We start from the raw sequence: 21,605 nt of genomic DNA, 5'->3' as shown, positions 1-21,605 counted from the left end.
CTGCTCATCTTTGGACACTAAGAGGCAATTTAGCATGGCCAATCCACCTAACCTGGACATCTTTGGACACTAAGGGGCAATTTAGCATGGCCAATCCACCTGATTTGTCCATCTTTGGACACAAAGGGACAATTTAACATGGCCAAGCCCCCTAACCTGCACATCTTTGGACTGTGGGAGGAAACCGGAGCACCTGGAGGAAACCCATGTCGACACAGAGGAGAATGTGAAAACTCCACACAGGCAGTCAGCTGAGGTTGGAATTGAACCCCTGTCGCTGGCACTGTGAGGCAGTAGTGCTAACCACTGTGCCACCGTGCCGCCCTGTGGCCTTCAGAAGAGGTGTTCAAAATCATGAAAGGTTTTGATAAACGTAAATAGGGACTAACTGTTTCTAGTGACAGGGGACAGAGCAGATTTAAAGTCATTGTCAAAAATATCCAGTGGGGGGGAATATTTTTTGAGGCAGGGCTGGTTATGATCTGGACTACACTGTCTGAATGGGGAGGTGGAGGCAAGTTCAATGGTGAATTGGATTAGGGGAGACGGAGCTATGGGGATAGAGCAGGGAGCGTGGGATGAACTGGATGGCACTTTCAAAGAGACAGCACAGCCCTGATGGGCCAAATGGCCTCCTTCAGAGCTGTAAGATTCTATCAGCAGGGTGAAGATCGACAATGAAAGCTCCAAACTCCACAAAGTTGCGCAACACCTCGGAAATTGTCAAGGATTTCCCCCGCGGGTAATTTCCTGATCGTTATTCTACAGAATACGACACGGTATCCTTTTCTTCTGGGCCGGCTGGAAGATGACTGCCCGAATGGCCTCATCGAATATTGTCTTTAGGCCCTTCTGTTTGAAGGCCGAGCTTTCGATAAACTTCACAGCTCCTGTGTGAGGTAAAAAGAAGAGAAATAAACATTTCCAAGCCTTGCCCTCTTGTTGGGTAACGGTTAAGTTGCTCCTCCTGTGCTTTGGAAAGTCAGTCCTCCAAAAGCATGGACATTTCTGAGTCAAACACTCACAATTCCCTGACAAAGATGGCCGATGATTGAGTGAGGCTCTTTCACAAGGTGGAGCCGAACGTGTAGGCCTTACAGTTGTGATCATTTCTGAGCTAACTATTGTTAATCATAGAATCCCTACAGTGCAGAAGGAGGCCATTCAGCCCATTGAGCCTGAATTGACAATAATCCCACCCAGGCTCTATCCCATAACCCCACGTAATTACCCTGCTAGTCCCCTGACATTAGCGGCAACTTTGTATGGCCAATCCACCTAACCTACACATCTTTGGACCGTAAGGGGCAATTTAACATGGCCAATCCACCCTATCCTGCACATCTTTGGACACCATGGGACAATTTAGTATGGCCAATCCACCTAACCTGTAGATCTTTGGATACCAAGGAACAATTTAGCATGGCCAATCCACCTAACCTGCACACATTTGGACACGAAGTTACAATTTAATAAGTTTGCAGATGACACCAAGATTGGTGAAGAAGGTTATCTAGGATTGCAATGGGATCTTGATCAATTGGGCCAGTGGGCTGACAAATGGCAGATGGAGATTGATTTAGATAAATGCGAAGTGATGCATTTTGGTCAATCGAACCAGGGCAGGACTTACTCAGTTAATGATAGGGCGTTGGGGAGAGTTATAGAACAAAGAGATCTCGGGGTACATGTTCGTAGCTCCTTGAAAGTGGAGTCACAGATGGACAGGGTGGTGAAGAAGGTGAATGCTTGGTTTCATTGGTCAGAACATTGACTGCAGGAGTAGGGATGTCTTGTTGAAGTTGTACAAGACATTGGTAAGGTCACACTTGGAACTGTCACCCTATACTATGATAGGGTGACAGTTCTGGTCACCCTATCATAGAAAGGATGCTATTAAACTAGAAAGTGTGCAGAAAAGATTTACTAGGATGTTACTGGGACTTGATAGTTTGGATTATAAGGAGAGGCTGGATAGACTGGGACCTTTTTCTCTGGAGCGTAGGAGGCTTAGGGGTGATCTTAGAGAGGTCTATAAAATAATGAGGGCATAGATCAGCTAGATAATCAATATATTTTCCCAAAGGTAGGGGAGTCTAAAACTAGAGGGCATAGGTTTAAGGTGAGATGGGAGATACACAAAAGTGTCCAGAAGGGCAATTTGTTTCACACAGAGGGTGGTGAGTGTCTGGAACAAGCTGCCCGAGGTAGTAGTAGAAGCGAGTACAATTTGGTCTTTTAAAAAGCATTTAGACAGTTACATGGGTAAGATGGGTATAGAGGGATATGGGCCAAACGCGGGCAACTGGAACTAGCTTTGGGGTTAAAAAAAGGGGCGGCATAGACAAGTTGGGCCGAAGGGCTTGTTTCCATGCTGTAAACCTCTATGACTCTATGAGTCTGCACGTTCTCACCGTGTCTGCGTGGGTTTCCTCCGGGTGCTCCGGTTTCCTCCCACAGTCTGAAAGACGTGCTGGTTAGATGCATTGGCCGTGCTAAATTCTCCCTCAGTGTACCCGAACAGGCGCCGGAGTGTGGCGACTAGGGGATTTTCACAGTGACTTCATTGCAGTGTTACTGTAAGTCTACTTGTGACACTAATAAATGAATTTTATTTTGTTTGGAGGTAACCACCGCCCCACGCCCTGATTACGCCACTCAGGGACCTGTCAATGCTAAAAACTAACGTCCATTGATCTTGGTAAGGATGTCACGTACCGATCTCCTTGGCTATCTGTTCACCTTGCTCGTGGTTGATGGGTGCCTGGTTCTTCTCCTTCAGTTTCTCAATGGTCTCTTTGTCATCCCGCAGATCCAGCTTGGTGCCCACAAGGATGATGGGAGAGTTGGGGCAGTGCCGTTTCACCTCAGGATACCACTGTGTAAGGGGAGAGGGAAAGAAAAAGTGGACCGAGGCTGATTTATCTGCGATGGCCGAGTGGTATTATCGCTAGACTATTGATCCAGAAACTCAGCTAATGTTCTGGGGACCCGGGTTCGAATCCTGCCACGGCAGCTGGTGGAATTTGAATTCAATTTAAAAAACCTAGAATTAAGAATCTACTGGTGACCATTGTCGGAAAAACTCATCTGGTTCACTAATGTCTTTTAGGGAAGGAAATCTGCCGTCCTTACCTGGTCTGGCCTACATTAGGGGAGGCGGTGGCCTAGTGGTATTATCATATAATCCGACACGGCACGGTAGCACAGTGGTTAGCACTGCTGCTTCACAGCTCCAGGGTCCCGGGTTCGATTCCCGGCTCGGGTCACTGTCTGTGTGGAGTTTGCACATTCTCCTCGTGTCTGTGTGGGTTTCCTCCGGGTGCTCCGGTTTCCCCCCACAGTCCAAAGATGTGCGGGTTAGGTTGATTGGCCATGATAAAATTGCCCCTTAGTTTCCTGAGATGCGTAGATTAGAGGGATTAGTGGGTAAAATATGTAGGGATATGGGGGTAGGGCCTGGGTGGGATTGTGGTCGGTGCAGACTCGATGGGCCGAATGGCCTCTTTCTGCACTGTAGGGTTTCTATGATCTATGACAGTGCAGAAGGAGGCCATTCATCCCACTGAGTCTGCACCTACCACAATCCCATCCAGGTCCTATCCCCATAACCCCATGCACTTATCCTAGCTAGTCCCCCTGACATTAAGAGGCAATTTAGCACGGCCAATCCACCTAACCCGCACATCTTTGGATTGTGGGAGGAAACCGGAGCACCCGGAGGAAACCCACGCAGACACGGGGAGAACGTGCAAACTCCACACAGACAGTGACCCAAGCCGGGAATCGAACCCGGGTCCCTGGCGCTGTGAGGCAGTAGTGCTAACCATTGTGCCACTGTGCCGCTCTTAATCATGATGTGGAGATGCCGGCGTTGGACTGGGGTAAACACAGTAAGAGTTTTAACAACACCAGGTTAAAGTCCAACAGGTTTATTTGGTAGCAAATACCTTTAGCTTTCGGAGCGCTGCTCCTTCGTCAGATGGAGTGGAAATCTGCTCTCAAACAGGGCACATTGTCCACATTGTCCATTGTCCATTCACATTGTCTGTATCTTTAAGACCTGGTTGGCTGTAGAGATTCGCATTCTAATCAGTATTCTGTAACTTGATTTTGTGTCTATGTGCACTGTTTGAGAGCAGATTTCCACTCCATCTGACGAAGGAGCAGCGCTCCGAAAGCCTATGGTATTGGCTACCAAAATAAACCTGTTGGACTTTAACGTGGTGTTGTTAAAAAACTCTTACCGCTCCTAATCGGCAGACTATTAATCCAGAAACTCAGCCAATACTCTGGGCACCCGGGTTCAAATCCCACCACGGAAAATGGCGGAATTTAAATACAATTAAAAAACAATCTGGAATTAAGAATCTACTGATGACCATGAAACCATTGTCGATTGTCTGGTTCCCGAATGTCTCTTTTGAGGAAGGAAATCTGCTGTCCTTACCCGGTCTGGCCTACATGTGACTCCAGAGCCACAGCAATGTGGTCGACTCTCAACTGCCCTCCAAGGGCAACTAGAGATGGGCAATAAATGCTGGCCCAGCCAGTGACACCCATGTCCCATGAAATAATAAAAAAAATTAAATTTAAATTTAAATACGTCTATAGCAGGGAATAGAGGGAAACAGAGTGTGTCGCGGCAAAAGGGGAGGCGGGTGGCCTAGTGGTATTATCGCTGGACTATTAATCCAGAAACTCAGCTAACGTTCTGGGGACCCAGGATTGAATCCCGCCACGGCAGATGGTGGAATTTGAATTCAATAAAAAAATTCTGAAATTAAGAATCTACTGATGACCATGAAACCATTGTCGATTGTTGGAAAAACCCATCTGGTTCACTAATGTCCTTTAGGGAAGGAAATCTGCCTTCCTTACCCGGTCTGGCCTATATGTGACTCCAGAGCCACAGCAATGTGGTTGACTCTCAACTGCCCTCCAAGGGCAACTAGAGATGGGCAATAAATGCTGTCCCAGCCAGCGACGCCCACAAGAATGTAAAAGAAAATTCCTCATTTGGGAAGAAGAGGGCATGCTGGGGGTTGTCAGGGGCACCGTGAACGTGACTATATTGAAGATAGGAGATAGTTCCACAAAGGGAACTAGAGAGGTGTCTTCCCGCTGCCTTATCTTCCACAGGGAAGATAACTTCAAGGACAAATTCAAGAAAAGTGCCAGAAACAGCACCTGTACCCCTTTCTTAACTTCACTAAAGCTTTTACGTCTGTCACCTGCAAAGGCCTCTGGGGGGAGTGGGGCGGGGCGGGGTGGTGGTGGGGGGGGGGCGGCTCAAATTCAGCTGCCCTCAGAAATTTGATGCCAACCTCCTGCCACTTCACCGTGACATGCAAGGCGTGATCCTCACCGACAGAACCAACACTGACCCCGCCTCAGTGAGTTCAAACGAGGTTTGGATCACCCCCCACCACCCTTTCGAGCTCCCCCCCCCCACCACTACACCTCACTCCCAGAAAATTCCCCCCGGGTGTGGCGACCTTACGGAACAGACAGGAAACTATTCGACCTACGCTGAGTTCACATCTGATCTGGAATCATGCCAACTTCAGCCATAGAGATTCAGTGTGCTGATATCTTACCACATGCAATGATAGCAACTCAACAAAATAGTACACAGGGTAAAGAACACATTTCAATTAAGGGGATTAACTACTTCCCATCCACTCTGTCCATATATAGAATCAAAGAACAAAGAAAATTACAGCACAGGAACAGGCCCTTCGGCCCTCCAAGCCTGCGCCGACCATGCTGCCCGACTGAACTGAAGCCCCCTACCCTTCCGGGGACCATATCCCTCTATTCCCATCCTATTCATGTGTATTTGTCCAGGCGCCCCTTAAAACTCACTATCGTATCTGTTTCCACTACCTCCCCCGGCAGCGAGTTCCAGGCACCCACCACCCACTGTGTAGAAAACCTGCCTCCTTTAAACCTTGCCCCTCGCACCTTAAACCTATGCCCCCCTAGTAATTGACTCTTCCACCCTGGGAAAAAAGCTATCCACTCTGCCCATGCCCCTCATAATCTTGTAGACTTCCACCAGGTCACCCCCCCTCAACCTCCGTCGTTCCAGTGAGAACAAAAATCCTACAGTGCAGAAGGAGACCATTTGACCCCATCGAGTCTGCGCCGACCACAATCCCACCCAGGTCCTATCCCCATAACCCCATGCATTTACCCGAGCTCGTCCCCTCTGATTAATGAGCCACTCCCTGGGTAGAAGAGGTTTTTCGAGATTCACTCGATCATCTCGCAAGGCTCCTGCAAGCCATTTCCTAACCTCGCTGGCTCGTAACTGAACCCGTTCTCCCCAACGTCCTGCCGCGGTGACCTGAACCGACACTGGCCCCCCTGTTAGAAATGGCCAGATTGTTCAGCCAGTTACACAGCGACAATGTGAGGCAAACAGAAAGGAGCATTCAAATTCCATGCCACATTTGCATTGTCCCTTCTCTCCTGCCTGCAACGGCTGGGATTGCTAAACAAGGGATGCAAATCAAAGCAAATAAACACGACAAAGGATACACTGGAGAGAAGCCAAACAGAAGGGTTTGTCGCTGGAGATAGTGGAGCAGCCAGCTTTCCCATGTCGAAGGATCGCTTGCAAAGACTGGCACATTCCCCAGGACGCGCCTCGCCCCGACTTCTGTCCGCGACACACGTTCCTTTTGCACAAAGCGCGCCCCACGGCGGGTGACCTCTTGTCACGCGCCTGCTTAGACGTTCAAATGGGGCGGCACGGTGGCACAGTGGTTAGCACCGCAGCCTCACAGCGCCAGGGACCCGGGTTCGATTCCCGGCTTGGGTCACTGTCTGTGCGGAGTCCGCACGTTCTCCCCGTGTCTGCGTGGGTTTCCCTCCGGGTGCTCCGGTTTCCTCCCACAGTCTGAAAGACGTGCTGGTTAGGGTGCATTGACCCGAACAGGCTCCGGACTGTGGCGACTAGGGGATTTTCACAGTAACTTCATTGCAGTGTTAAGGCAAGCCTTACTTGTGACGAATAGATAAACTTTACTTTAAATCCATTCAAGTCAAGACATCAGGGGCAAGTCTCCACTGCTTGCCCTCTGTCCGGAAGCAAACATTCCCAATGTGGCCAACAATGATCTGGAATTTCTCCCGGGCCTCCTCCCGCTGGCTTTGGACTGAAAACCCAGAGTGTGCAGCATAACCAGAGCCTGACACCTTTCCAAACTACTCACCACCCCCCCCCCCCCCACCCCCCCCCACCCCCCCACTCTCGTCTGAGGTTGTGTACCGACCAACTCAAGAACAGCTTCTTCCCTGCTGCCATCAGACTTTTGAATGGACCTACCTCGCATTAGGTTTTTCACAGTAACTTTATTGCAGTGTTAATGCAAGACTTACTTGTGACCAATAAATAAATTTCTACTTTTTCTTTCCCTACACCCGAGCTATAACTGTAATACTACATAAGAACATAAGAAATAGGAGCAGGAGTAGGCCATCTAGCCCCTCGAGCCTGCCCCGCCATTCAATAAGATCATGGCTGATCTGAAGTGGATCAGTACCACTTACCCGCCTGATCCCTATAACCCCTAATTCCCTTACCGATCAGGAATCCATCTATCCGTGATTTAAACATATTCAACGAGGTAGCCTCCACCACTTCAGTGGGCAGAGAATTCCAGAGATTCACCACCCTCTGAGAGAAGAAGTTCCTCCTCAACTCTGTCCTAAACTGACCCCCCTTTATTTTGAGGCTGTGCCCTCTAGTTCTAGCTTCCTTTCTAAGTGGAAAGAATCTCTCCACCTCTACCCTATCCAGCCCCCGCATTATCTTATAGGTCTCTATAAGATCCCCCCTCAGCTTTCTAAATTCCAACGAGTACAAACCCAATCTGCTCAGTCTCTCCTCATAATCAACACCCCTCATCTCTGGTATCAACCTGGTGAACCTTCTCTGCACTCCCTCCAAGGCCAATATATCCTTCCGCAAATAAGGGGACCAATACTGCACACAGTATTCCAGCTGCGGCCTCACCAATGCCCTGTACAGATGCAGCAAGACATCTCTGCTTTTATATTCTATCCCCCTTGCGGTATAGGCCAACATCCCACTTGCCTTCTTGATCACCCGTTGCACCTGCAGACTGGGTTTTTGCGTCTCATGCACAAGGACCCCCAGGTCCCTTTGCACAGTAGCATGTTGTAATTCTTTTCCATTTAGATAATAATCCAATTTGCTATTATTTCCTCCAAAGTGAATACATTCTACATACTACATTCTGCACCCTTTCCTTTCCTTCTCTATGAATAGTATGTTTTGTCTGCATAGCGCGCAAGAAACAATACTTTTCACTGTATACTAATACATGTGACAATAATAAATCAAATCAAATCAAATCAAAAGATTGTTCCCACTGGAAAGACAGAGGCTGAGGGGAAACCTGATAGAGGTCTACAAAATGATGAGAGGCAGAGACAGGGTGGATGGTTAGAGGCTTTTCCCCAGGGTGGAAGTGTCAATTACAAGGGGGGCACAGATTCAAGGTGAGAGGGGGAAAGTTTAAGGGAGATATGCGGGGGAAGTTTTTCACGCAGAGAGTGGTGGGTGCCTGGAACGCGCTGCCAGAGGAGGTGGTGGAAGCAGGCACATTAACAACATTTAAGAGGCATCTGGATGGGTCCATGAATAGGGAGGGAATAGAGGGATACGGACCGAGTAAGGGCAGAAGATTTTATTTCAGTTTAGTTCGGGCATCGTGATTGGCACGGGCTTGGAGGGCCGAAGGGCCTGTTCCTGTACTGTACTTTTCTTTGTTCTTTGTCCTTTGTACTATTCCCCTCCCCTTCACTGCTCCAAGACAACCCGGAGAAAAACCACCGCGGCATTCAAAGTAAAAATGTGAGGGGTTCTTCTTCCATTTCCTGTGAAAACTTTCAGTCACAAAACTATTGGAGAATGAGAGATTTTTTTTCTTGCTCAAGTAGAAAGATTCGAAGGTGGGAGGTGAATCGAGGCAACTTCCAGGAATAAAACCAACTGGAATTGGCAACCAGACCTATTCTGGGGATGGCTGGATTGTCTTATGCAGAGAGGTTGATTTGATTTGATTTATCGATGCCACACGTACTGAGATGTGGTGAAAAGTATTGTTTCTTGCATGCTATGCAGACAAAACATACCATTCATAGAGTATATAGGGAAAACTGGGCCTGTATCCATGGGATTGTAGAATCCCTACAGTGCAGAACGAGGCCAATTGGCCCATCAGGCCAGTTCCAGCAACAATTCTACCTTGGCCCTATCCCTGTAACCCCCACATATTTACCCTGCTAAGCCCCCTGACACGAAGGGGAAATTTACCATGGCCAATCCACCTAACCCGCACATCTTTGGACACTAAGAAGCAATTTAGCATGGCCAATTCACCTATGCCACGCATCTTTGGACACTAAGGGGCAATTTAGCATGGCCAATCCACCTAACCTGCTCATCTTTGGACACTAAGGGGCAATTTAGCATGGCCAATCCACCTAACCTGCTCATCTTTGGACATTAAGGGGCAATTTAGCATGGCCAATCCACCTAACCTACACATCTTTGTACACTAAGGAGCAACTTAGCATGGCCAATTCACCTATGCCACGCATCTTTGGACACTAAGGGCCAATTTAGCATGGCCAATCCACCTATGCCACGCATCTTTAGACACTAAGGGGCAATTTAACATGGCCAATCCACCTAACCTACACATCTTTGTACACTAAGGAGCAATTTAGCATGGCCAATCCACCTATGCCACGCCCCTTTGGACACTAACGGACAATTTAACATGGCCAATCCACCTAACCTGCACTTCTTTGGAGAGTGGGTGGAAACCGGAGCACCCGGAGGAAACCCATGCAGACACTAAGAGAACATGCAAACTCCACACAGACAGTGACTCGAGGCCGGAACCGAACCCGGGTCCCTGGCGCTGTGAGGCAGCCGTGCTAACAACTGTGCCACCGTGATTCTTCTCAGAGCCTGAGGTAAAAGGAACAGGGCATCGTCTCGAGTGGGGATGGGATCAGATTGTTGATGTAGAAGCAAGAAGTGGGACTTGATGTTTGAGTCATTAACTTTGCATCTCTCTCACGCCACACCTAACCTGGAAGTGCAGTATGCAAATCCTAATGTCCAAAAAACGTTGAGAAAGTGTTCTACATCCCGTAGTAAATAGATAGATTTAATTACAGTTCAGAATGAGCTGGTGAGATCATAGCTTATGTTTGGATCTAATCTGGTGATATGTAAATAGAGTGAAGCTACATGCAGATGAACATATACCTTACTACTATTCTGTGTTTCATTAGAAGCCATTTGTCTTTCCAAATACTGGGGAGGCAGTGGTATTATCACTGGACTAGTAATCCAGAGACCCACCATAATGCTCTGGGGCCTAGTGTTCGAATCCCGCCACCGCAGCTGGTAAAAAAAATGTATTTGTTCGTGGGATGTCAGAGTCACTGGCTAGGCCAGAATTTAATGCCCATCCCTAGATGCCCTTGAACTAAATGCCTTGCTCGGCCCGTTTCGGAGGGCAGTTGAGAATCAACCACATTGCTGTGGCTCTGGAGTCACATGTAGGCCAGACCAGGTAAGGACGGCAGATTTCCTTCCCGAAAGGACATTAGTGAATTCAGTAAAAATCTGGAATAAAAAGCCTCATGTTAACCATGTCGATTGTCAGAGAAACCTATCTGGTTCACTAATGTCACTGTCACCAGGAAGGGCAGATTATCAATAATAATACTCAAATTGCAGGGTTAACGGGCACTTGCAGCAACTTCTTTTTAAGAATCATAGAGTCTCTACGGTGCAGAAGGAGGCCATTTGGCCCAAAGAGCCTGCACCAAGAACAATCCCACCCAGGCCCTATCCCCATAGCCCCGCGTGTTTATCCTGCTAATCCCCCTGACACTAATTTAGCATGGCCACTCCACCTAACCGACACATCTTCAGACACTGAGGGGCAATTTAGCATGGTCAATCCACCTAACCTACACATTTTGGACACTAAGGGACAATTTAGCATGGTCAATCCACCTAACCTGCACATTTTGGACACTAAGGGGCAATTTAGCATGGTCAATCCACCTAACCCACGAATATGTGGACACCAAGAGGCAATTTACCATAGCCAATCCATTTAACTGCACGTCTTTGGACACCAAGAGGCAATTTAGCATGGCCAATCCATCTAACCTGCACATCTTCAGACACTGAGGGGCAATTTAGCATGGCCAATCCACCTAACCTGCACATCTTTGGACACTAAAGGCAATTTAGCATGGCCAATCCATCTAACCAGCACATCTTGGGACACTAAGGGCCAATTTAGCATGGCCAATCCACCCTAACCTGCCCATCTTTGGACTCTGGGAGGAAACCAGAGTACCCGGAGGAAACTCCACGCAGGCACGGGGAGAACGTGCAAACTCCACGCAGACAGTCATTCAAGGCTGGAATTGGTTGGGCCTGAGTAAAATGCTCTTTCAGAGAGTCAGTGCAGACATGATGGACCGAATGGCCTCATTCCCCACTGTAACAATTCTGTGATTCATTCATTGATTCTAAGGGGTTGAAGGAAAAATTGGAGACGTATGTGAAAAGAAAACCATGTTAAAATGTACAGGGAGAAAGGCAGAGAGGTGGGGTTGGAGTCAACCTTTCCGATCTTTCCTTCTACCCTGATGCGGTCATTCAAATGGTCGCCTCCGCTGCTTAGGGTCATGGGCTGTGATGACTCACCTTGACACGTACATTCTGGAAGGATGCTGGGCTGACCAGAGAAAAGCAGATCACAAACACATCCTGGAAATGAAGAAAGCACAATGATGAAGATAGGAGTCCTCGGAAGACTTTTCCCCGTCTGCTCTACACCAGGACAAACTAATACACTGCATTGCTAGCTGGAGATAGTGGCATCATCACCATCTCACTGGCCGAGTAATCCAGATGCTGGAATAGAACATGCATCATGGATTCCATACAATGCAGAAGGAGGCCACTCAGCCCATATCGAGCCTGCATCGACAACAATCCCACCCAGGCCTTATCCCGTAACCCCACGTATTTACCCTGCTAATCTCCCTGACACTAAGGGGCACTTTAGCATGGCCAATCCACCTAACCCGCACATGTTTGGACACCAAGGAGCACTTTAGCATGGCCAATCCATCTAACCTGCACATCTTTTGCCACTAAGGGGCAATTTAGCATGGTCAATCCACCAAACCTAGGCATGTTCGGACACAGAGGGGCAATTTAGCATGGCCAATCCACCTAACCTGCTCATCTTTGGACACTAAGGGGCAATTTAGCATGGTCAATCCACCTAACCTGCACATCTTTAGCCACTAAGGGGCAATTTAGCATGGCCAATCCACCTAACCTGCTCATCTTTGGACACTAAGGGGCAATTTAGCATGGTCAATCTGCCTAACCTGCACATCTTTGGACACTAAAGGGCAATTTAGCATGGCCAATCCACCTAACCTGCACATCTTTAGCCACTAAGGGGCAACTTAGCATGGCCAATCCACCTAACCAGCACGTCTTTCGGACTGTGGGAGGAAACCAGAGCACTTGGAGGAAACCCACGCAGACACAGGGAGAAACCGGAGCACCTGGATGGAAGTTACGGGGAGAACATGCAAACTCCACACAGACAGTGACCCAAAGCTGGGAATCGAATGTGTCCCTGGCATTGTGAGGCGGCAGTGCTAACCACTGTGCCACCCTGCCGCTCCTAAGGACATGGGTTTAAACAATCCTATGGCTGGTGGAATTTTAACTTAATTGTACTGGTCTTAGAAACAGGGCCATGAAATTATCAATTGTCATTTAAAAAACCCATCCGGGAAGGAAATCTGCTGTCCTTACTTGGTCTGGCCGACACGTGACTCCAGACTCACAGCAGTGTGGACATGTGCTTCACAGTGCCAGGGACCCGGTTTCAATTCCGGCCTCAGGCGACTTTCTGTGTGGGGTTTACACATTCTCCTGGTAGGTTCCATCTGGGTGCTCCGGTTTCCTCCCACATTCCAAAGATGTGAGGGTTAGGTGGATTGGCCATGCTAAATTGCCCCTTAGTGTCCCAAGATGTGTAGGTTAGGGGGATTAGTGGGGTAAATACTTGGGGCTACGGGGAACAGGTCTGGGTGCAATTGCCCCTTAAGATCATGGGGATTACGTTGGGCTAGAAGGATAGGGCCTGGGTGGGATTGTGGTCAGTGCAGACTTGATGGGCCAAATGGCCTCCTTCTGCACTATAGTGAATCTATGATTCTATGATTAAGCCAAGGACAATTAGGGATAGGCTCATGGGCAACAAATGCTGGCCTTGCCAGGGACACCCACAGTCCAGCAAATAATGAAATAGAATAATAGCATGCCCAATCCATAAGGAATTCCAAAGGTCATAGAGGTAAACTTACATGTGGAATTTGAACGTCAAGGAGGTCCTGCCTCTACTCCCCCCAGTTCCTACTTTTGCAGGTTCCTGTGGTCAAGGGGGATCCAAGATGGCAACCGCAGTGGCGGGCAGGACACGGTGTCCCATTGTCGCCCACTGTTCCTGCAGGTCCTTCCAAGGATTGCCAATCATGGCTCCTGCCACTATATCTCCAGAGGGGATGGTGAGAAGGTGGGCCCCGAGGACTACCTCAGCCAGTACCGGGACTGACGTCATGTTGTTGGCATAAGGCTGCCCCACACTCTTTAGCCCACTGAGCTAACTGTAGGCCCCGTTTCCTTGGCAACAGAGAGAGATAGAGAGAGAGACAGAGAGAGACGAAGCGAACAGATTCTTACAGTTTGAGGGTAGGAGAGAGGTCGGAGCTTGTCGTAGTCCTCCTGACCGGCGGTGTCCCACAATCCCAGGTTCACCACATGACCATCGACGGTCACGGTGGTGGAATAATTATCGAAACTGCGAAGGAAGGTGGGAAAAGTTGTAAGTCCAAAAGGAACAACTCGGAGGCTGCGGCCTTGCTCGGCCAATATCCATTTAGGAGGATTTTAACCCAGGGGTCATCCTTGGGTCACGTCTGAGTCTGAGGGTCATGGGTTAACGCCCCATTTCAGTGGCTGGATGACCCTAGCTGACGCCCAGTGGAGAATCCCGTCCTGCTGACATTCAATGGAGCAGACATAGAAGAGGAGGCCATTCGGCCCATCGGCACCAACAACAATCCCAGCCAGGCCCTATCCCCGTAACCCCACATATTTACCCTGCTAATCTCCCTGACACTAAGGGGCAATTTAGGATGGCCCAATCCACCCTAACCTGCACATCTTTGGACACTAAGGTGCAATTTAGCATGGCCAATCCAACGAACCTGCACATCTTTGGACATTAATCGGTAACTTAGCATGGCCAAACCACATAACCGACACTCTTTGGACACTAAGGGGCAATTTAGCATGGCCAATCCACCTAACCTGCACATTTGGACATTAAGGGGCAATTTAGCATGGCCAATCCACCTAACCCACACATCTTTGGACACTAAGGGCAATTTAGCATGGCCAATCCACCTAACCTGCACATCTTTTATGAAGACGTCACTAGTGCGGTTGACAGAGGGGAACCGGTGGATGTGGTGTTTTTAGATTTCCAGAAGGCGTTCGATAAGGTGCCTCACAAAAGGTTGCTGCAGAAGATTGGGGGACACGGAGTTAGGGGTAAGGTGTTGGCGTGGATTGGGGATTGGCTATCTAACAGGAAGCAGAGAGTTGGGATAAATGGGTGCTTTTCTGGTTGGCAGTTGGTGACCAGTGGCGTGCCGCAGGGATCGGTGCTGGGGCCTCAATTGTTTACCATTTACATAGATGATCTGGAGGAGGGGACTGAATGTAGGGTATTCAAGTTTGCTGATGACACGAAGGTGAGTGGGAAAGCGAATTGCGTGGAGGACGCGGAAAGTCTGCAGAGAGATTTGGATAGGCTGAGCGAGTGGGCGAGGATCTGGCAGATGGAATATAAGGTTAGCAAATGTGAGGTTATCCACTTTGGAAGAAATAATAGTAAATTGGAATATTATTCAAATGGAGAAAAATTACATCGTGCGACTGTGCAGAGGGACCTGGGGGTCCTTGTGCACGAATCGCAAAAACTCAGTCTGCAGGTGCAGCAGGTGATCAAGAAGGCGAATGGAATGTTGGCCTTTATCGTGAGGGGGATAGAATATAAAAGCAGGGAGGTCTTGCTGCAACTGTACAAGGCACTGGTGAGGCCGCAACTGGAGTACTGTGTGCAGTTTTGGTCCCCTTATTTGCGAAAGGATATATTGGCCTTGGAGGGAGTGCAGAGAAGGTTCACCAGGTTGATACCGGAGATGAGGGGTGTGGCTTATGAGGAGAGATTAAACAGATTGGGTCTGTACTCGTTGGAGTTTAGAAGGATGAGGGGTGATCTTATAGAGACATATAAGATAATGAAGGGGCTGGATAGGGTAGAGGTGGAGAGATTCTTTCCACTTAGAAGGGAAACCAGAACTAGAGGGCACAGCCTCAAAATAAGGGGGGGCCGGTTCAGAACAGAGTTGAGGGGGAACTTCTTCTCTCAGAGGGTAGTGAATCTCTGGAATTCTCTGCCCATTGAAGTGGTGGAGGCTTCCTCGTTGAATATGTTTAAATCACGGGTAGATAGTTTTCTGATCGATAAGGGAATTAGGGGATATGGGGAGCAGGCGGGTAAGTGGAACTGATTCGCTTCAGATCAGCCATGATCTTGTTGAATGGCGGGGCAGGCTCGAAGGGCCAGATGGCCTACTCCTGCTCCTATTTCTTATTGTTCTTATGTTCTTATGTTCTTTGAACACCATGGGGCAATTTAGCATGGCCAATCCACATAACCTGTAGATCTTCGGACACTAAGGGGCAATTTATCATGGCCAATCCACCCTACCTGCACATCTTTGGACAGTGGGAGGAAACTGGAGCATCCAGAGGAAACCCACGCAGACACGGGGAGAACGTGCAAACTACACACAGACAGTGACCCAAACCAGAAATCGAACCCAGATCCCTGGCGCTGCGAGGCAGCAATGTTAACCACTGTGCTGCTGCGTCACATGTATTGGTATACAGTGAAAAGTATAGTTGGCATGGAGTGAGGAGCATGGGGAAATGAGGGGGCTTGGAGATGGGCGTGGAGGGTGGGTGAGGGGTGAGGACTAAAGAGGTGCACTTTATACAATATAATACTGGCCAAAGTCTGGGGAATAGAAGGGAGCCTTGTGAACAGCCTGCCTCAGCACCCCCCCCACCCCTGTAGAATAATCCTGTGGGGTTGGCGGATTCTGTCCTACCTCCGACCCCCCTTGCACACCGCCACCCCCCTCCCCCCCCGCCCCCCCCCCCCACCCCGCCCCCCCACCCCCACGCCCACAGAGTGAAAATTGGGTTTGACAGAGATCTGTATTTCCAGAATCAAGGGACCCGCCTCATGAGCGAAAATCTGGCCCTGTGACCACCCAGGAAACTTGGGGCCTCAAAGTAACAATCCCTCCTGAGGAAGCAAGACAAAAATGGCAGCAGATACTCACACGGTGGGGATGTATTCCTCAGGGAAGTCATTGGTTGTGTAGGTGATGAGGAGGCAAGTTTTTCCAACAGCCCTGCGCAAAGAGAGGAAACCATTTTGTCACCCGTTCCTCGGAGATCAAAGGTAATCTTGCAATGGGTCAGTAGAGTTGGATCAACCAATGGCGAGCTTGTGCCAGTGACCAGCTTTCCGACCCGTACGCGCTAGTGTCGCCCCTCTAACCGCCGCCAAACAACTGTGCCGTCAACAACAACAAACAACTGTGCCGTCAACAACAACAAACAACTGTACCGTCAACAACAACAACTACAATTCATATCAGACCTTTAACTTTGCAAAACTCCACCCCCCCCAACAACCTCCACTCAAGGTGCATTACAAAGAACAAAGAACAGTACAGCACAGGAACAGGCCCTTCAGCCCTCCAAGCCTAGGCCATGATGCCTGCCTAAATTAAAACCGTACGCACTTACAGAGTCCGTATCCTTCCATTGCCATCCGATTCATGTATTCGTCTAGTTGCCCCTTAAATGCCGCTATCGTACCTGCTCCCACCACCTCCCCGGCAGCGCATTCCAGACATTCACCACCCTCTGTGTAAAAAAACTTGCCTCACACATCTCCTCTAAATTTTACCCCACGCACTTTAAACCTATGTCCCCTCGTACTTGACTTTTCTACCCTAGGAAAGAACATCTGACTATCCACTCTGTCCATGCCACTCATAATCTTGTAGACCTCTATTAGGTCGCCCCTCATTATGAGAGGAATTTTTGAATGGAATTTGCCACCGGGATGTTAGGTCAGAGACCTAAAAGCTGGGCCAGAGAGAAAAGCAAATTCCTGCGGGTGCTGGAATCTGAAACAAAAACACAAAACGCTGGAAAATCTCAGCAGGTCTGGCAGCGTCTGCAGTGAGAGAAGAGAGCCAATGTTTCGAGTCTGTATGACCCTTCGCCAGACATTAAAGTTTATTTATTGGTGTCACAAGTAGGCTTACATTAACACTGCAATGAAGTTACTGTGAAAAGCTGAAGACAATAGAAAATAAGATGAGATTTATAGAGTGAGGGTGGGGGGAATTGGAAAAGATGTCACAGTCAGATAACCGTGCCGCGGTGGTTAGCACTGCTGCCTCACGGCATGTTCTCCCCGTGTCTGCGTGGGTTTCCTCCGGGTGCTCCGGTTTCCTCCCACAGTCCAAAGATGTGCAGGTTAGGTGGATTGGCCATGCTAAATTGCTCCTTAGTGTCCAAAGATGTGCAGGTTAGGTGGATTGGCCATGCTAAATTGCTCCTTAGTGTCCAAAGATGTGCCCTTCGTTTCCCAAAATGTGTAGGCTAGATGGATCAGCCATGATAAACACATGGGGTTACGGGGAGAGGGCAGGGGAGAGGGCCTGGGTAAGATGCTCTGTCAGAGAGTCAGTGCAGAGTTGATGGGCTGAATGGCCTCCTTCTGCACCATAGGGATTCTATGATTAAAAAGACAAAGGGAACATAAATGGTGGTGACCATGGATAAGTAGGTTGCTGATAGGGGCCCATGAAGAGATCAGGATGTGTAAGTGAATCATAAAATCCTACAGTGCAGAAGGAGGCCATTCGGCCCATCGCGTCTGCACCGACCACAATCCCACCCAGGTCCTATCCCATAACCCCACGTATTTACCCTACTGATCTCCGTGACACTAAGGAGCCAGTTAGCATGGCCAACCAAATGATGGAACAAAGACAAGCAGAACGTCTAAAAAAACCTTAGACATGTAACAGATGGCTCTAGCGGAGTGAGGAGAGGGGAGACTCCATTTACCATGGCCAATCCATCTAACCTGCATATCTTTGGACACAAGGGGCAATTTAGCATGGCCAATCCATCTAACCTGCACATCTTTGGACACAAGGGGCAATTTAGCATGGCCAATCCATCTAACCTGCACATCTTTGGACACAAGGGGCAATTTAGCATGGCCAATCCATCTAACCTGCACATCTTTGCTCACTAAGGGGCAATTTAGCATGGCCAATCCACCTAACCTGCACATCTTTGGACACTAAGGGGCAATTTAGCATGGCCAATCCACCTAACCAGCACATCTTTGGACACTAAGGGGCAATTTAGCATGGCCAATCCATCTAACCTGCACGTCTTTGGACACTAAGGGGCAATTTAGCATGGCCAATCCACCTAACCAGCACGTCTTTGGACACTAAGAGACAATTTAGCATGGCCAATCCATCTAACCTGCACATCTTTGGACACAAGGGGCAATTTAGTATGGCCAATCCACCTAACCTACACATCCCGGGACACTAAGGGGCAATTTAGCATGGCCAATCCACCTAACCTGCACGTCTTTGGACACTAAGGGGCAATTTAGCATGGCCAATCCACCTAACCAGCACATCTTTGGACAATAAGGGGCAATTTAGCATGGCCAATCCACCTAACCTGCACATCTTTGGACACTAAGAGACAATTTAGCATGGCCAATCCATCTAACCTGCACATCTTTGGACACAAGGGGCAATTTAGTATGGCCAATCCACCTAACCTGTACATCTTTGGACACTAAGGGGCAATTTAGCATGGCCAATCCACCTAACCTGCATATCTCTGGACACTAAGGGGCAATTTAGCATGGCCAATCCACCTAACCCCGCACATCTTTGGACACTGAGGGGCAATTTAGCATGGCCAATCCACCTAACCTGCACATCTTTCACAGTGGGAGGAAACCGGAGCACCCGGAGGAAACCCACGCAGACACAGAGGAGAACGTGCAAATTCCACACAGACAGTGAGCCGAGGCCAGAATCGAACCCGGGTCCCTGGCGTTGTGAGGCAGTCGTGCTAACCACTGTGCCACCGTGCTGCCTAATAATGCGAGATGTCCGTTAGTGCCTTCAAGAAAGGAGGGAAAGAAGGGAAGGAAAAGATTGTACCAGTTCCAGAGGCTGCAGATACAACCTATCATATTATAACATAGCTGTAAGTTCAGGGAGATGATAACATGGAATGACTCACCCATCCCCCACCACCACACATTTGATGTTTTGCATCATTTGGAGGCTGGAATGTGCGACTCCCTCTGAGGAAAATCAAAGAGTGAAAGCACAAGACAAGTTCTCGTCTGTAAACCTCCTCGGATCAGACCTTGCTTTGTTTCCCCGAGTTACGAAAACCCTCTCCCTCTCGGACACCCACCTCCGGGTTTCTCGCTGACTGAAGACTGCGCTGACAGCCTGGCCAACGATGTAGGAAAATGAGTTTATGGTGAATTTAACTACCAAATGAGATAACTGGGTTGGGAAAGGCTTTGGGTTTTATGAATATAGCGTATCCGCCCGATGGGTGGAACAAAGCAGGACTGAACATTGAACTCTGGAAAAAGCGCTGAGGAAATTGGAGGAAGGCTGAGGCGATGATTGAGGTTGGATGGGTGGTCAGAGACAGAGAGGGAGCCTCTTTTTACAGATGCACCATAGAAAGCATTCCTTCCGGACGTTTCACAGCTTGGTACGGCTCCTGCTCTGGCCAAAACCACAAGAGATTACGAAAGGTTGTGAACGTAGCCTAATCCATCACGCCAACCCGCCTCCCATCCATTGACTCCGCTGCCTAGGGAAAAGCAGCCAGCATAATCAAGGATCCCACTCACCCCGGACATACTCTCTTTCACCTTCACCTGGCACAATGGTTAGCACTGCTGTCTCACAGTGCCAGGGACCTGGGCTCGATTCCCGGTTTGGGTCACTGTCTGTGCGGAGTCTGCACGTTCTCCCCGTGTCCATGTGGGTTTCCTCCGGGTGCTCCGGTTTCCTCCCACAGTCTGAAAGACGTGCTGGTTAGGGTACATTGGCCATGCTAAATTCTCCCTCAGTGTACCCGAACGGGCGCTGGAGTGTGGCGACTAGGGGATTTTCACAGTAACTTCATTGTAGTGTTAATGTAAGCCTAATAAAAGCAAATTACTGCGGATGCTGGAATCTGAAACCAAAAGAGAAGATGCTGGAAAATCTCAGCGGGTCTGGCAGCATCTGTAAGGAGAGAAAAGAGCTGACGTTTCGAGTCCAGATGACTTTTTGACAAAGCTTTGACAAAGGATCATCTGGACTCGAAACGTCAGCTCTTTCCCCTATGTTTAATGTTTAAAGTTTATAAAGTGAAAATTTATTTATTAGTGTCACAAATAGGCTTATATTATGTTGTGAAGTTGAGTTTGTAAAGATGTAAAAAATACTAGAGGGAAAACAACAGCGTATGTGGTCCCTTTAAAAGCTGGTTTTGTGTTCAATGCCAGAATGTTTAAAATGCAGGTATGATGTGGAGATGCCGGTGTTGGACTGGGGTAAACACAGTAAGAAGTCTAACAACACCAGGTTAAAGTCCAACAGGTTTATTTGGTAGCAAAAGCCACTAGCTTTCGGATCAGGCTGTTCCTTCGTCAGGTGGGTGGGAGTCAGAACTCCCACCTACCTGACGAAGGAACAGCCTGTTCTGATAGCTAGTGGCTTTTGCTACCAAATAAACCTGTTGGACTTTAACCTGGTGTTGTTAGACTTCTTAAAATGCAGGTATACAGAGTACTCAGATGGCAACATTTGTCGCAGAGACCAAGACATCGGTGTTGCCTTGGTAACAAGCTCTGCAGGTTTCTGACAGCCTATCAGTTTAAAGAAAACGCTCAGGTAACAGAAACATATCAAATTTGAATTTGCTGTCGTTGTCAACCTCAGAGCAATCCGGGTACAGGGAATGGATAGGTCATCAGGATTATAAACAGGAATTTAACTGCCTGCCAACAGTTCAGTTGAGTTCAACTGAGAGACAGCCAAACAGAAGGACATCTCTAGAGTGGCTCTCCATCCTGCCAGCTAAAGAACTATCTCTGAAGAGAATTCTCCATCTATCGAACAAAAGGGTATCAAGTCAGAAAGACCTTACTTACCAAGAAATCAACAGAAAAACTCCAAAAGCTTCCGAAAACCATCAGACCTGGTTGTATATTTTCTTTGAGAGT

The 21,605-nt window shown here is 48.5% G+C and overlaps 1 protein-coding gene across 1 annotated transcript; it reads right to left on the bottom strand.

The window, feature by feature from the left end:
- Positions 1-596: 596 nt before the first annotated feature.
- LOC144509127 (ras-related C3 botulinum toxin substrate 1-like) lies at positions 597-19,662 on the bottom strand. The gene is made up of 6 exons (XM_078237506.1): positions 19,610-19,662; positions 16,585-16,656; positions 13,847-13,964; positions 11,783-11,845; positions 2,719-2,878; positions 597-890 (listed from the first exon to the last, which is right to left on the bottom strand). The coding sequence occupies exons 1-6, from the start codon at positions 19,645-19,647 to the stop codon at positions 763-765; spliced, it is 579 nt and encodes a 192-aa protein (XP_078093632.1). The 5' UTR covers positions 19,648-19,662; the 3' UTR covers positions 597-762.
- Between the last annotated feature and the right edge of the window lie 1,943 nt (positions 19,663-21,605).

The sequence above is a fragment of the Mustelus asterias genome, chromosome 21, assembly GCF_964213995.1.
Source record: "Mustelus asterias chromosome 21, sMusAst1.hap1.1, whole genome shotgun sequence".
In the NCBI taxonomy this organism is placed as follows: domain Eukaryota; kingdom Metazoa; phylum Chordata; class Chondrichthyes; order Carcharhiniformes; family Triakidae; genus Mustelus; species Mustelus asterias.
The sequence above is the reverse complement of the archived record's forward strand: the minus strand, read 5'-3'. Positions and strand labels throughout refer to the sequence as shown.